The sequence below is a fragment of the Sesamum indicum genome, linkage group LG13 (genome assembly GCF_026168435.1).
Source record: "Sesamum indicum cultivar Baizhima isolate 11 linkage group LG13, ASM2616843v1, whole genome shotgun sequence".
Taxonomy (NCBI): Eukaryota; Viridiplantae; Streptophyta; class Magnoliopsida; order Lamiales; family Pedaliaceae; genus Sesamum; species Sesamum indicum.
In genome coordinates, this window is record NC_142669.1 from 13,662,985 (window position 1) to 13,680,851 (window position 17,867).

At 37.7% G+C, this 17,867-nt stretch overlaps 3 protein-coding genes across 3 annotated transcripts; all 3 read left to right on the plus strand.

Annotated features, from left to right (window-relative positions):
- The first annotated feature begins 2,217 nt into the window (after positions 1-2,217).
- Positions 2,218-3,705, plus strand: LOC148784535 (polygalacturonase-like). Its single transcript, XM_088876872.1, has 4 exons — positions 2,218-2,343; positions 2,442-2,750; positions 2,824-3,357; positions 3,460-3,705. Exons 1-4 carry the CDS (start codon positions 2,218-2,220, stop codon positions 3,703-3,705), a joined length of 1,215 nt encoding a protein of 404 aa, XP_088732998.1.
- Positions 3,706-7,749: 4,044 nt separating this feature from the next.
- Positions 7,750-9,237, plus strand: LOC148784536 (polygalacturonase-like). Its single transcript, XM_088876873.1, has 4 exons — positions 7,750-7,875; positions 7,974-8,282; positions 8,371-8,889; positions 8,992-9,237. Exons 1-4 carry the CDS (start codon positions 7,750-7,752, stop codon positions 9,235-9,237), a joined length of 1,200 nt encoding a protein of 399 aa, XP_088732999.1.
- Positions 9,238-13,279: 4,042 nt separating this feature from the next.
- On the plus strand, positions 13,280-14,767 carry LOC148784537 (polygalacturonase-like). The gene is made up of 4 exons (XM_088876874.1): positions 13,280-13,405; positions 13,504-13,812; positions 13,901-14,419; positions 14,522-14,767. Exons 1-4 carry the CDS (start codon positions 13,280-13,282, stop codon positions 14,765-14,767), a joined length of 1,200 nt encoding a protein of 399 aa, XP_088733000.1.
- Positions 14,768-17,867: the final 3,100 nt, after the last annotated feature.

The following is a 17,867-nucleotide window of genomic DNA, read 5'->3' on the forward strand; positions in this document are numbered from 1 at the left end:
TCATTGAATAATACTTTATCAAACATTTCCATAAACTACGGATCCCTTGCTTATGTTGTGCCATGTAAATGCGATTCCTCGCATAGGCAAGTAAACAAATCCATAGTGCAAAATACATGTCTGGAACTTCTTGGCAGCAAGTCCATAAGTTTCACTCATATCTCATACCATATTAAAGTCACTAAAAACTAACCACAGCTTGGCCTCTATTCCCTCAGTTAGCTGCAACACAGTAATCCAAAGGTCATTCATTCACTATGCTCATTGTTTCTATACAAGACCAATATCAAACATGTGTCGTGCAATCTGTAAGTGAACTCCCTACAACGAATGAGTTGCTATGAGTAGCAAAATATCAACATTCAGCTTCGAGGCATCCCAGGTAAGCCATATATGATTACCGGGGTCTGACTAACTAGCAAACGAGGACCTATTGTAAAATATGCCACCCTGCACCCCGTTGACACTACATTGTGTAACCCTAGTTTCGAGCAACCTACAGAACTCTAAACGAAATCCACATACTAATTCCTTCACCACTAGCTGATGGTCTCGATGGCTGAGACCTCTAACATTCTAACAAGTTGCTAGGATCATGATACACCATAAGAGGCACTGCGTCTTTTAGGGTCTTAGGTCGAACCGACGTCCTCATCCTTTACTACATCAAGGAGTTCAAAATATTGTATACAACAATCTCCTTCTCTTTACTACATTCCCCAGCTATAGAGAGACGAAACCCCCCCCCCTCCCCGGTTGACATTAGAATTTTATGGCATTGAGTCATCCTGTGCATCTTCTAATTCCAAAGCAGGTGGATCTGTAGGGCCTGGTTTGTGGTTTACATCAACCCCAGTCTGTATATTGTCTTCACTAAACGCATGGTCCACTTCTTGGTTAACAACACGTGGGTCAGGACTGGGGCAGCGTTGTGCATTGCTGCGTGAACCAGAAGATGGATCCCCTGCCCCCAAAACCTATCCACCCACTTTGATTGAAGGCTCTAAAAAATTGCGAAGGAGTCAAAATCTCCTCGATCAATAACCTGCTCCGCCAACTTTAGGGACTAAGAGAAGTCAAATATTTTTTTAATTGCATCACCCATTACTCTATCGCCGTCAGTACCCGCCTCCTCTGTCGCGAGATTAGAGTCCTCAACAGCCATATTACTACTTGGGACTACCAGCGTGTGTGTGTCCTACTGGATTTGTGGTATTTATCACACTTTAGGTGAGTTTGTTGTAATTTACTTTGTTTTTAATTATATTTATGTATTGATCGGAACGTTGTATTGCTTAATTTCTTACAATGTTGATGTAAATTATATAATTTTTGCTTCTATAAAAAATAAATAAATTGAGGAGTACTACTAAGGTGGGGGAATAAAAGAGAACAAAGAATGAGAAATTTCATTTTCTAATCATTTATCTTACAATAATACGACAACTCTAGTAGGTCAAGTAATTCAATACATTAAGCATTATAAAAATTTAGTTAATGATCTTACAATGAGAATTTAATTAATGATCTTATATAATAAATTAGACATAAAGTATTAAATACATTGTATTTTTTTATTAGCTCTAATTTGGTCACTAGAAAAAACTTAAGACAACCTAATACATTTGACGTTCCTCAAACTTCTTTAACAAATAAAAAAAACATAATACTAATTATTATTATTAATAATAATTTTTTATAACATAAAATAATATAATATAGAAATATATAGATTAATCGGTATTAATTTTTATTAAATTTCTATAATCGTCCAAATCTTTTCATGATTAACATTTATCGAACGCTAGCCTTATAGTTACTTTGGTATAAGCAATTATATGATTTGTGTTTTATTATAGGATTATTATAGTTATATATGTATCTGTAGTTATGCAACATAAAAACATTTAAATTATTCATATTTTTAAAATATATGATGCAGTAACATCAACAAAAGCTATGTACTAAGTAAAATGATATTGAAAAACATATTTGTTTTCTATTCATAGATTTTTAGTTATATGTATTCAAGGATGGTGCTTTTTGGTGCGACAAACTTGTTCAACCACAAAATTGAGTAATCTCTATCCCTGAAACTAATGAGATCGGTTAATGATTGGCACTCAATAGTGTACTATTACTATAAATTCATAGTTAATGTATGCGAAGAACTTACATTATTAAGTACATCAACATCAATAAAATATTAAGAAGGCAATGGCAATAAACTTCATTACAATTATGTTCTTTTTGCCTTTGTTGGCAATCAATGTTAATGCCCAGGGCCCCGTGACATATGATATCACAAAGTATGGTGCGAAATCTGGTGGAGATATCAGTCAGGTTTAATCCGTATTAACTACCGTATTTATGTTCAACAGTTAATTTTTTCTTCATACAAAAATATAATTCTTGAAAAATAACACGCATTTGCATGTTAGGCTCTAATGGATGCTTGGAAGGAGGCATGCAATTCAACTTCCCCAAGTACCATAGTGATACCAGGAGGAACTTGGTCACTTAGTCAGGTAAAATTATTAGGCCCCAATAAGGCCCCTATCGAGCTTCAAGTCCAAGGAACCTTGCAAGCCAATCCAGGTCAATTGCCTAATAAAGAAGGGGAATGGATTACTATCAATTATGTCAATTATTTCACCCTTTCTGGTGGTGGAGTTTTTGATGGTCGAGGACAGGAAGCCTGGAAGCAAAACGATTGCCACAAAAATAAAAATTGCGCCAAGCTTCCTATGGTAAGACCTACCTCCTTATATATCCTCAATTATTTCAAGTAGAATAGGTATACAAATTAACAACCCATAATCACATGCATTTGTGCAGAATCTTAGCTTCAATTTCGTGAACAACTCCATAATTCGTGATGTGACCACGAAAGATAGCAAGAATTTCCACGTGAATTGTATATCGAGCCATAATGTCACGTTCCTCCGATTCACAGTTTCAGCCCCTGGAGATAGCCCAAACACTGATGGTATCCATCTGGGTCGTGACACGATGATCAATATCAAAGATTCCATCATAAAAACAGGAGATGATTGTGTCTCAATTGGAGACGAGAGCAAAGAAATTCACATCCAGAATGTAACTTGTGGTCCAGGACACGGTATTAGCGTTGGAAGCCTTGGTGGGTATGCAGAAGAAAAGGATGTGCAAGGGATATATGTGACAAATTGCACCTTTATTGGCACAACAAATGGCGTCAGGGTGAAGACATGGCCCTCTGCCCCAGCAACGTTGACTGTCAGTGATTTGCATTTTGAAGATTTAATCATGGATAATGTTAGCAGTCCCATTATCATTGATCAAGAATATTGTCCACACAATCTTTGCAAAAAAGATGTAAGTTTCTCAATTTGTGATCCAAATTTTCTAACCCTTCATTTTAAAATAATTTAGACTCTTAGTATACTGATTATATTTTATTTGTTGATTATTTTACAGAGACCATCATCTATCAAGATCACTAACGTCAGCATTAAGAACGTACGGGGCACGACAAATACTGCAGAGGCGGTGACGTTTATTTGCAGTGGTCTTAAGCCATGCGAGAATGTAGAGGTGGGTGACATTGATCTTACATATAATGGAAATCAAGGTCCTATCACCACCAAATGTGCCAATGTCAAACCCAAATTTGTCGGCAAGCAGAATCCACCAGTGTGTGCCACTACTGCCCAGTCTGCTTAATCAGTTTCTTTCACATCAATTTCATATACTTTTTAGTTGAGAATAAAATTTTTGTTTCAATTAGCCTCTTGAAGACTAACTACAATTTATTGGGAGTTTAGCTCATAAGAGAAGTGACCCACTTTTATTTTCCCCTGACATGATGAACAATGTAAAAATAAAATTGGAGCACTTCCTAAACCTGTGAGTTCTTTTAGATGACAACTTTGCTATTAAGTAAATTATTGATGTACGTTAAGTATTCGTGTGACTAATTGTAAATCATATTTAAAATTTTTCAACTATCTAAATTTTCAAGTGGATGGATCAGTATACTATTAGGCACCTGCTTAAAACGTGTAATTATCGTCATCAAATTGTGATAGTTAGTGAAACAATTCATTAACATTGTGTCTCTAATTACAATATCAATAAAGCAGTAATCCATAATTTATAGTTAAGAAAGTATGTAGCCACTAAATTTTTCACAATACTGGTATAGTAACTTCCACTAGTAACTTGTCAAGTTAAATACCTGTTGTAATCATGGCATTACTCCTCGCAGCCATTGTATTCGTTGTTGATAGTCCGTATGTGGCCAGCAGAATCGCACCTTCCTCTTGAAAAGTGAACACATCGTTCAAAAATGGACACAGAAAAAATAAATGACCATGGCATTCTTGCTCATCGAGATCCTGAAGGATAGAAGCTCTATTACCTTTTTGCCACCATGGTCTATCAATGGGATAGGCTCTCTAATATAGCCAACTAAAGGATGAATAAATTCTTGGGAAACTTAAAGGGACCGCTCCTTAAATGTAACCAATTTACCCACGGTCTTGTTGGTTGAAACAACTGCAGGGTATTCGTCGAGGCGAACTCCAGCAGATATCAACTGCAAAGACATTCACATCAGCAATTTTGTATGGCATCCCCCTTACTAGATATGTTCTAAACTTGAGCAGCTTCTTCCAACACCATGATCCAGTGCTGCTATTAACAGTCCAGATGGACTGACTCCTCATTCTATAGTGGAGGATCCAAGTTACCCCGAATGAATCCCTCTTGATTCGTCACCACTTGCCATAGATGATTGATCATCAAAACCATATTCATGTGATGAATGTTGCTAATACCCATCCATCCCTCATCTTTGGGTGAGCCCCCCTAGTGTTTTGCCACCTTAGCATAACCCGTGTCTGCTTTCCACAGCCCTGATTAATCTGTGCGAAAAAAAAAAAAAGCGCACTCTCCCAGTACACACTGATGAAGTTAGTCACTAATCGGATATGATGAGTCAGAGCTGCAAACGCTAGGCCATGCTTCCCTAACTAGCTATCCCCCATATCAAACTTAAGCAAGAGCAGTTGATATGTAGTGAGCTTCAACCTTGACGTAATGAGGGGCACCCCCTTTGAGTCATTGCATCTTGGCCTGTTGTTGTAACATCGCATGCTCTAGCTTAACGACCTAGGTGTGAATCATCCTACAATAACGTTCCAGCTCTGATATAATTGGATGTAGCAGCTCCTGCACCTAAGTAAGGAACTCACTAACCAAGTGAACATTAGTATTGAGGTCCCTCTTCTGTTGGTGTTGCTTTGGGAATATTGCTTTCAATAACTTCAGTTTTTCTAGTAAACGAGTACATAGATGTGCCATGAATGTGGTGCCTCCGGACCCCTGACACTGAAGAAAGGAACCCTGGGAAATTATCTAGATAATTATCAAATTTAATAATCACGGCTCCTGCTCTACCCTCCACTTGTAAAACCAATGGTAAGTGATAATAGGTACGTGGGGTGCTGCTGAGATATGAACTGGAAGGCCACCTTGCTAACCAGGTCTCATTGAATAATACTTTATCAAACATTTCCATAAACTACGGATCCCTTGCTTATGTTGTGCCATGTAAATGCGATTCCTCGCATAGGCAAGTAAACAAATCCATAGTGCAAAATACATGTCTGGAACTTCTTGGCAGCAAGTCCATAAGTTTCACTCATATCTCATACCATATTAAAGTCACTAAAAACTAACCACAGCTTGGCCTCTATTCCCTCAGTTAGCTGCAACACAGTAATCCAAAGGTCATTCATTCACTATGCTCATTGTTTCTATACAAGACCAATATCAAACATGTGTCGTGCAATCTGTAAGTGAACTCCCTACAACGAATGAGTTGCTATGAGTAGCAAAATATCAACATTCAGCTTCGAGGCATCCCAGGTAAGCCATATATGATTACCGGGGTCTGACTAACTAGCAAACGAGGACCTATTGTAAAATATGCCACCCTGCACCCCGTTGACACTACATTGTGTAACCCTAGTTTCGAGCAACCTACAGAACTCTAAACGAAATCCACATACTAATTCCTTCACCACTAGCTGATGGTCTCGATGGCTGAGACCTCTAACATTCTAACAAGTTGCTAGGATCATGATACACCATAAGAGGCACTGCGTCTTTTAGGGTCTTAGGTCGAACCGACGTCCTCATCCTTTACTACATCAAGGAGTTCAAAATATTGTATACAACAATCTCCTTCTCTTTACTACATTCCCCAGCTATAGAGAGACGAAACCCCCCCCCCCTCCCCGGTTGACATTAGAATTTTATGGCATTGAGTCATCCTGTGCATCTTCTAATTCCAAAGCAGGTGGATCTGTAGGGCCTGGTTTGTGGTTTACATCAACCCCAGTCTGTATATTGTCTTCACTAAACGCATGGTCCACTTCTTGGTTAACAACACGTGGGTCAGGACTGGGGCAGCGTTGTGCATTACTGCGTGAACCAGAAGATGGATCCCCTGCCCCCAAAACCTATCCACCCACTTTGATTGAAGGCTCTAAAAAATTGCGAAGGAGTCAAAATCTCCTCGATCAATAACCTGCTCCGCCAACTTTAGGAACTAAGAGAAGTCAAATATTTTTTTAATTGCATCACCCATTACTCTATCGCCGTCAGTACCCGCCTCCTCTGTCGCGAGATTAGAGTCCTCAACAGCCATATTACTACTTGGGACTACCAGCGTGTGTGTGTCCTACTGGATTTGTGGTATTTATCACACTTTATGTGAGTTTGTTGTAATTCACTTTGTTTTTAATTATATTTATGAATTGATCGGAACGTTGTATTGCTTAATTTCTTACAATGTTGATGTAAATTATATAATTTTTGCTTCTATAAAAAATAAATAAATTGAGGAGTACTACTAAGGTGGGGGAATAAAAGAGAACAAAGAATGAGAAATTTCATTTTCTAATCATTTATCTTACAATAATACGACAACTCTAGTAGGTCAAGTAATTCAATACATTAAGCATTATAAAAATTTAGTTAATGATCTTACAATGAGAATTTAATTAATGATCTTATATAATAAATTAGACATAAAGTATTAAATACATTGTGTTTTTTTATTAGCTCTAATTTGGTCACTAGAAAAAACTTAAGACAACCTAATACATTTGACGTTACTCAAACTTCTATAACAAATAACAAAAACATAATACTAATTATTATTATTAATAATAATTTTTTATAACATAAAATAATATAATATAGAAATATATAGATTAATCGGTATTAATTTTTATTAAATTTCTATAATCGTCCAAATCTTTTCATGATTAACATTTATCGAACGCTAGCCTTATAGTTACTTTGGTATAAGCAATTATATGATTTGTGTTTTATTATAGGATTATTATAGTTATATATGTATCTGTAGTTATGCAACATAAAAACATTTAAATTATTCATATTTTTAAAATATATGATGCAGTAACATCAACAAAAGCTATGTACTAAGTAAAATGATATTGAAAAACATATTTGTTTTCTATTCATAGATTTTTAGTTATATGTATTCAAGGATGGTGCTTTTTGGTGCGACAAACTTGTTCAACCACAAAATTGAGTAATCTCTATCCCTGAAACTAATGAGATCGGTTAATGATTGGCACTCAATAGTGTACTATTACTATAAATTCATAGTTAATGTATGCGAAGAACTTACATTATTAAGTACATCAACATCAATAAAATATTAAGAAGGCAATGGCAATAAACTTCATTACAATTATGTTCTTTTTGCCTTTGTTGGCAATCAATGTTAATGCCCAGGGCCCCGTGACATATGATATCACAAAGTATGGTGCGAAATCTGGTGGAGATATCAGTCAGGTTTAATCCGTATTAACTACCGTATTTATGTTCAACAGTTAATTTTTTCTTCATACAAAAATATAATTCTTGAAAAATAACACGCATTTGCATGTTAGGCTCTAATGGATGCTTGGAAGGAGGCATGCAATTCAACTTCCCCAAGTACCATAGTGATACCAGGAGGAACTTGGTCACTTAGTCAGGTAAAATTATTAGGCCCCAATAAGGCCCCTATCGAGCTTCAAGTCCAAGGAACCTTGCAAGCCAATCCAGGTCAATTGCCTAATAAAGAAGGGGAATGGATTACTATCAATTATGTCAATTATTTCACCCTTTCTGGTGGTGGAGTTTTTGATGGTCGAGGACAGGAAGCCTGGAAGCAAAACGATTGCCACAAAAATAAAAATTGCGCCAAGCTTCCTATGGTAAGACCTACCTCCTTATATATCCTCAATTATTTCAAGTAGAATAGGTATACAAATTAACAACCCATAATCACATGCATTTGTGCAGAATCTTAGCTTCAATTTCGTGAACAACTCCATAATTCGTGATGTGACCACGAAAGATAGCAAGAATTTCCACGTGAATTGTATATCGAGCCATAATGTCACGTTCCTCCGATTCACAGTTTCAGCCCCTGGAGATAGTCCAAACACTGATGGTATCCATCTGGGTCGTGACACGATGATCAATATCAAAGATTCCATCATAAAAATAGGAGATGATTGTGTCTCAATTGGAGACGAGAGCAAAGAAATTCACATCCAGAATATAACTTGTGGTCCAGGACACGGTATTAGCGTTGGAAGCCTTGGTGGGTATGCAGAAGAAAAGGATGTGCAAGGGATATATGTGACAAATTGCACCTTTATTGGCACAACAAATGGCGTCAGGGTGAAGACATGGCCCTCTGCCCCAGCAACGTTGACTGTCAGTGATTTGCATTTTGAAGATTTAATCATGGATAATGTTAGCAGTCCCATTATCATTGATCAAGAATATTGTCCACACAATCTTTGCAAAAAAGATGTAAGTTTCTCAATTTGTGATCCAAATTTTCTAACCCTTCATTTTAAAATAATTTAGACTCTTAGTATACTGATTATATTTTATTTGTTGATTATTTTACAGAGACCATCATCTATCAAGATCACTAACGTCAGCATTAAGAACGTACGGGGCACGACAAATACTGCAGAGGCGGTGACGTTTATTTGCAGTGGTCTTAAGCCATGCGAGAATGTAGAGGTGGGTGACATTGATCTTACATATAATGGAAATCAAGGTCCTATCACCACCAAATGTGCCAATGTCAAACCCAAATTTGTCGGCAAGCAGAATCCACCAGTGTGTGCCACTACTGCCCAGTCTGCTTAATCAGTTTCTTTCACATCAATTTCATATACTTTTTAGTTGAGAATAAAATTTTTGTTTCAATCAGCCTCTTGAAGACTAACTACAATTTATTGGGAGTTTAGCTCATAAGAGAAGTGACCCACTTTTATTTTCCCCTGACTTGATGAACAATGTAAAAATAAAATTGGAGCACTTCCTAAACCTGTGAGTTCTTTTAGATGACAACTTTGCTATTAAGTAAATTATTGATGTACGTTAAGTATTCGTGTGACTAATTGTAAATCATATTTAAAATTTTTCAACTATCTAAATTTTCAAGTGGATGGATCAGTATACTATTAGGCACCTGCTTAAAACGTGTAATTATCGTCATCAAATTGTGATAGTTAGTGAAACAATTCATTAACATTGTGTCTCTAATTACAATATCAATAAAGCAGTAATCCATAATTTATAGTTAAGAAAGTATGTAGCCACTAAATTTTTCACAATACTGGTATAGTAACTTCCACTAGTAACTTGTCAAGTTAAATACCTGTTGTAATCATGACATTACTCCTCGCAGCCATTGTATTCGTTGTTGATAGTCCGTATGTGGCCAGCAGAATCGCACCTTCCTCTTGACAAGTGAACACATCGTTCAAAAATGGACACAGAAAAAATAAATGACCATGGCATTCTTGCCCATCGAGATCCTGAAGGATAGAAGCTCTATTACCTTTTTGCCACCATGGTCTATCAATGGGATAGGCTCTCTAATATAGCCAACTAAAGGATGAATAAATTCTTGGGAAACTTAAAGGGACCGCTCCTTAAATGTAACCAATTTACCCACGGTCTTGTTGGTTGAAACAACTGCAGGGTATTCGTCGAGGCGAACTCCAGCAGATATCAACTGCGAAGACATTCACATCAGCAATTTTGTATGGCATCCCCCTCACTAGATATGTTCTAAACTTGAGCAGCTTCTTCCAACACCATGATCCAGTGCTGCTATTAACAGTCCAGATGGACTGACTCCTCATTCTATAGTGGAGGATCCAAGTTACCCCGAATGAATCCCTCTTGATTCGTCACCACTTGCCATAGATGATTGATCATCAAAACCATATTCATGTGATGAATGTTGCTAATACCCATCCATCCCTCATCTTTGGGTGAGCCCCCCTGGTGTTTTGCCACCTTAGCATAACCCGTGTCTGCTTTCCACAGCCCTGATTAATCCGTGCGAAAAAAAAAAAAAGCGCACTCTCCCAGTACACACTGATGAAGTTAGTCACTAATCGGATATGATGAGTCAGAGCTGCAAACGCTAGGCCATGCTTCCCTAACTAGCTATCCCCCATATCAAACTTAAGCAAGAGCAGTTGATATGTAGTGAGCTTCAACCTTGACGTAATGAGGGGCACCCCCTTTGAGTCATTGCATCTTGGCCTGTTGTTGTAACATCGCATGCTCTAGCTTAACGACCTAGGTGTGAATCATCCTACAATAACGTTCCAGCTCTGATATAATTGGATGTAGCAGCTCCTGCACCTAAGTAAGGAACTCACTAACCAAGTGAACATTAGTATTGAGGTCCCTCTTCTGTTGGTGTTGCTTTGGGAATATTGCTTTCAATAACTTCAGTTTTTCTAGTAAACGAGTACATAGATGTGCCATGAATGTGGTACCTCCGGACCCCTGACACTGAAGAAAGGAACCCTGGGAAATTATCTAGATAATTATCAAATTTAATAATCACGGCTCCTGCTCTACCCTCCACTTGTAAAACCAATGGTAAGTGATAATAGGTACGTGGGGTGCTGCTGAGATATGAACTGGAAGGCCACCTTGCTAACCAGGTCTCATTGAATAATACTTTATCAAACATTTCCATAAACTACGGATCCCTTGCTTATGTTGTGCCATGTAAATGCGATTCCTCGCATAGGCAAGTAAACAAATCCATAGTGCAAAATACATGTCTGGAACTTCTTGGCAGCAAGTCCATAAGTTTCACTCATATCTCATACCATATTAAAGTCACTAAAAACTAACCACAGCTTGGCCTCTATTCCCTCAGTTAGCTGCAACACAGTAATCCAAAGGTCATTCATTCACTATGCTCATTGTTTCTATACAAGACCAATATCAAACATGTGTCGTGCAATCTGTAAGTGAACTCCCTACAACGAATGAGTTGCTATGAGTAGCAAAATATCAACATTCAGCTTCGAGGCATCCCAGGTAAGCCATATATGATTACCGGGGTCTGACTAACTAGCAAACGAGGACCTATTGTAAAATATGCCACCCTGCACCCCGTTGACACTACATTGTGTAACCCTAGTTTCGAGCAACCTACAGAACTCTAAACGAAATCCACATACTAATTCCTTCACCACTAGCTGATGGTCTCGATGGCTGAGACCTCTAACATTCTAACAAGTTGCTAGGATCATGATACACCATAAGAGGCACTGCGTCTTTTAGGGTCTTAGGTCGAACCGACGTCCTCATCCTTTACTACATCAAGGAGTTCAAAATATTGTATACAACAATCTCCTTCTCTTTACTACATTCCCCAGCTATAGGGAGACGAAAACCCCCCCCTCCCCGGTTGACATTAGAATTTTATGGCATTGAGTCATCCTGTGCATCTTCTAATTCCAAAGCAGGTGGATCTGTAGGGCCTGGTTTGTGGTTTACATCAACCCCAGTCTGTATATTGTCTTCACTAAACGCATGGTCCACTTCTTGGTTAACAACACGTGGGTCAGGACTGGGGCAGCGTTGTGCATTGCTGCGTGAACCAGAAGATGGATCCCCTGCCCCCAAAACCTATCCACCCACTTTGATTGAAGGCTCTAAAAAATTGCGAAGGAGTCAAAATCTCCTCGATCAATAACCTGCTCCGCCAACTTTAGGAACTAAGAGAAGTCAAATATTTTTTTAATTGCATCACCCATTACTCTATCGCCGTCAGTACCCGCCTCCTCTGTCGCGAGATTAGAGTCCTCAACAGCCATATTACTACTTGGGACTACCAGCGTGTGTGTGTCCTACTGGATTTGTGGTATTTATCACACTTTAGGTGAGTTTGTTGTAATTTACTTTGTTTTTAATTATATTTATGTATTGATCGGAACGTTGTATTGCTTAATTTCTTACAATGTTGATGTAAATTATATAATTTTTGCTTCTATAAAAAATAAATAAATTGAGGAGTACTACTAAGGTGGGGGAATAAAAGAGAACAAAGAATGAGAAATTGCATTTTCTAATCATTTATCTTACAATAATACGACAACTCTAGTAGGTCAAGTAATTCAATACATTAAGCATTATAAAAATTTAGTTAATGATCTTACAATGAGAATTTAATTAATGATCTTATATAATAAATTAGACATAAAGTATTAAATACATTGTGTTTTTTTATTAGCTCTAATTTGGTCACTAGAAAAAACTTAAGACAACCTAATAGATTTGACGTTACTCAAACTTCTATAACAAATAAAAAAAACATAATACTAATTATTATTATTAATAATAATTTTTTATAACATAAAATAATATAATATAGAAATATATAGATTAATCGGTATTAATTTTTATTAAATTTCTATAATCGTCCAAATCTTTTCATGATTAACATTTATCGAACGCTAGCCTTATAGTTACTTTGGTATAAGCAATTATATGATTTGTGTTTTATTATAGGATTATTATAGTTATATATGTATCTGTAGTTATGCAACATAAAAACATTTAAATTATTCATATTTTTAAAATATATGATGCAGTAACATCAACAAAAGCTATGTACTAAGTAAAATGATATTGAAAAACATATTTGTTTTCTATTCATAGATTTTTAGTTATATGTATTCAAGGATGGTGCTTTTTGGTGCGACAAACTTGTTCAACCACAAAATTGAGTAATCTCTATCCCTGAAACTAATGAGATCGGTTAATGATTGGCACTCAATAGTGTACTATTACTATAAATTCATAGTTAATGTATGCGAAGAACTTACATTATTAAGTACATCAACATCAATAAAATATTAAGAAGGCAATGGCAATAAACTTCATTACAATTATGTTCTTTTTGCCTTTGTTGGCAATCAATGTTAATGCCCAGGGCCCCGTGACATATGATATCACAAAGTATGGTGCGAAATCTGGTGGAGATATCAGTCAGGTTTAATCCGTATTAACTACCGTATTTATGTTCAACAGTTAATTTTTTCTTCATACAAAAATATAATTCTTGAAAAATAACACGCATTTGCATGTTAGGCTCTAATGGATGCTTGGAAGGAGGCATGCAATTCAACTTCCCCAAGTACCATAGTGATACCAGGAGGAACTTGGTCACTTAGTCAGGTAAAATTATTAGGCCCCAATAAGGCCCCTATCGAGCTTCAAGTCCAAGGAACCTTGCAAGCCAATCCAGGTCAATTGCCTAATAAAGAAGGGGAATGGATTACTATCAATTATGTCAATTATTTCACCCTTTCTGGTGGTGGAGTTTTTGATGGTCGAGGACAGGAAGCCTGGAAGCAAAACGATTGCCACAAAAATAAAAATTGCGCCAAGCTTCCTATGGTAAGACCTACCTCCTTATATATCCTCAATTATTTCAAGTAGAATAGGTATACAAATTAACAACCCATAATCACATGCATTTGTGCAGAATCTTAGCTTCAATTTCGTGAACAACTCCATAATTCGTGATGTGACCACGAAAGATAGCAAGAATTTCCACGTGAATTGTATATCGAGCCATAATGTCACGTTCCTCCGATTCACAGTTTCAGCCCCTGGAGATAGTCCAAACACTGATGGTATCCATCTGGGTCGTGACACGATGATCAATATCAAAGATTCCATCATAAAAACAGGAGATGATTGTGTCTCAATTGGAGACGAGAGCAAAGAAATTCACATCCAGAATGTAACTTGTGGTCCAGGACACGGTATTAGCGTTGGAAGCCTTGGTGGGTATGCAGAAGAAAAGGATGTGCAAGGGATATATGTGACAAATTGCACCTTTATTGGCACAACAAATGGCGTCAGGGTGAAGACATGGCCCTCTGCCCCAGCAACGTTGACTGTCAGTGATTTGCATTTTGAAGATTTAATCATGGATAATGTTAGCAGTCCCATTATCATTGATCAAGAATATTGTCCACACAATCTTTGCAAAAAAGATGTAAGTTTCTCAATTTGTGATCCAAATTTTCTAACCCTTCATTTTAAAATAATTTAGACTCTTAGTATACTGATTATATTTTATTTGTTGATTATTTTACAGAGACCATCATCTATCAAGATCACTAACGTCAGCATTAAGAACGTACGGGGCACGACAAATACTGCAGAGGCGGTGACGTTTATTTGCAGTGGTCTTAAGCCATGCGAGAATGTAGAGGTGGGTGACATTGATCTTACATATAATGGAAATCAAGGTCCTATCACCACCAAATGTGCCAATGTCAAACCCAAATTTGTCGGCAAGCAGAATCCACCAGTGTGTGCCACTACTGCCCAGTCTGCTTAATCAGTTTCTTTCACATCAATTTCATATACTTTTTAGTTGAGAATAAAATTTTTGTTTCAATTAGCCTCTTGAAGACTAACTACAATTTATTGGGAGTTTAGCTCATAAGAGAAGTGACCCACTTTTATTTTTCCCTGACATGATGAACAATGTAAAAATAAGATTGGAGCACTTCCTAAACCTGTGAGTTCTTTTAGATGACAACTTTGCTATTAAGTAAATTATTGATGTACGTTAAGTATTCGTGTGACTAATTGTAAATCATATTTAAAATTTTTCAACTATCTAAATTTTCAAGTGGATGGATCAGTATACTATTAGGCACCTGCTTAAAACGTGTAATTATCGTCATCAAATTGTGATAGTTAGTGAAACAATTCATTAACATTGTGTCTCTAATTACAATATCAATAAAGCAGTAATCCATAATTTATAGTTAAGAAAGTATGTAGCCACTAAATTTTTCACAATACTGGTATAGTAACTTCCACTAGTAACTTGTCAAGTTAAATACCTGTTGTAATCATGACATTACTCCTCGCAGCCATTGTATTCGTTGTTGATAGTCCGTATGTGGCCAGCAGAATCGCACCTTCCTCTTGACAAGTGAACACATCGTTCAAAAATGGACACAGAAAAAATAAATGACCATGGCATTCTTGCCCATCGAGATCCTGAAGGATAGAAGCTCTATTACCTTTTTGCCACCATGGTCTATCAATGGGATAGGCTCTCTAATATAGCCAACTAAAGGATGAATAAATTCTTGGGAAACTTAAAGGGACCGCTCCTTAAATGTAACCAATTTACCCACGGTCTTGTTGGTTGAAACAACTGCAGGGTATTCGTCGAGGCGAACTCCAGCAGATATCAACTGCGAAGACATTCACATCAGCAATTTTGTATGGCATCCCCCTCACTAGATATGTTCTAAACTTGAGCAGCTTCTTCCAACACCATGATCCAGTGCTGCTATTAACAGTCCAGATGGACTGACTCCTCATTCTATAGTGGAGGATCCAAGTTACCCCGAATGAATCCCTCTTGATTCGTCACCACTTGCCATAGATGATTGATCATCAAAACCATATTCATGTGATGAATGTTGCTAATACCCATCCATCCCTCATCTTTGGGTGAGCCCCCCTGGTGTTTTGCCACCTTAGCATAACCCGTGTCTGCTTTCCACAGCCCTGATTAATCCGTGCGAAAAAAAAAAAAAGCGCACTCTCCCAGTACACACTGATGAAGTTAGTCACTAATCGGATATGATGAGTCAGAGCTGCAAACGCTAGGCCATGCTTCCCTAACTAGCTATCCCCCATATCAAACTTAAGCAAGAGCAGTTGATATGTAGTGAGCTTCAACCTTGACGTAATGAGGGGCACCCCCTTTGAGTCATTGCATCTTGGCCTGTTGTTGTAACATCGCATGCTCTAGCTTAACGACCTAGGTGTGAATCATCCTACAATAACGTTCCAGCTCTGATATAATTGGATGTAGCAGCTCCTGCACCTAAGTAAGGAACTCACTAACCAAGTGAACATTAGTATTGAGGTCCCTCTTCTGTTGGTGTTGCTTTGGGAATATTGCTTTCAATAACTTCAGTTTTTCTAGTAAACGAGTACATAGATGTGCCATGAATGTGGTGCCTCCGGACCCCTGACACTGAAGAAAGGAACCCTGGGAAATTATCTAGATAATTATCAAATTTAACAATCACGGCTCCTGCCCTACCCTCCACTTGTAAAACCAATGGTAAGTGATAATAGGTACGTGGGGTGCTGCTGAGATATTAACTGGAAGGCCACCTTGCTAACCAGGTCTCATTGAATAATACTTTATCAAACATTTCCATAAACTACGGATCCCTTGCTTATGTTGTGCCATGTAAATGCGATTCCTCGCATAGGCAAGTAAACAAATCCATAGTGAAAAATACATGTCTGGAACTTCTTGGCAGCAAGTCCATAAGTTTCACTCATATCTCATACCATATTAAAGTCACTAAAAACTAACCACAGCTTGGCCTCTATTCCCTCAGTTAGCTGCAACACAGTAATCCAAAGGTCATTCATTCACTATGCTCATTGTTTCTATACAAGACCAATATCAAACATGTGTCGTGCAATCTGTAAGTGAACTCCCTACAACGAATGAGTTGCTATGAGTAGCAAAATATCAACATTCAGCTTCGAGGCATCCCAGGTAAGCCATATATGATTACCGGGGTCTGACTAACTAGCAAACGAGGACCTATTGTAAAATATGCCACCCTGCACCCCGTTGACACTACATTGTGTAACCCTAGTTTCGAGCAACCTACAGAACTCTAAACGAAATCCACATACTAATTCCTTCACCACTAGCTGATGGTCTCGATGGCTGAGACCTCTAACATTCTAACAAGTTGCTAGGATCATGATACACCATAAGAGGCACTGCGTCTTTTAGGGTCTTAGGTCGAACCGACGTCCTCATCCTTTACTACATCAAGGAGTTCAAAATATTGTATACAACAATCTCCTTCTCTTTACTACATTCCCCAGCTATAGGGAGACGAAAACCCCCCCCTCCACGGTTGACATTAGAATTTTATGGCATTGAGTCATCCTGTGCATCTTCTAATTCCAAAGCAGGTGGATCTGTAGGGCCTGGTTTGTGGTTTACATCAACCCCAGTCTGTATATTGTCTTCACTAAACGCATGGTCCACTTCTTGGTTAACAACACGTGGGTCAGGACTGGGGCAGCGTTGTGCATTACTGCGTGAACCAGAAGATGGATCCCCTGCCCCCAAAACCTATCCACCCACTTTGATTGAAGGCTCTAAAAAATTGCGAAGGAGTCAAAATCTCCTCGATCAATAACCTGCTCCGCCAACTTTAGGAACTAAGAGAAGTCAAATATTTTTTTAATTGCATCACCCATTACTCTATCGCCGTCAGTACCCGCCTCCTCTGTCGCGAGATTAGAGTCCTCAACAGCCATATTACTACTTGGGACTACCAGCGTGTGTGTGTCCTACTGGATTTGTGGTATTTATCACACTTTATGTGAGTTTGTTGTAATTCACTTTGTTTTTAATTATATTTATGAAT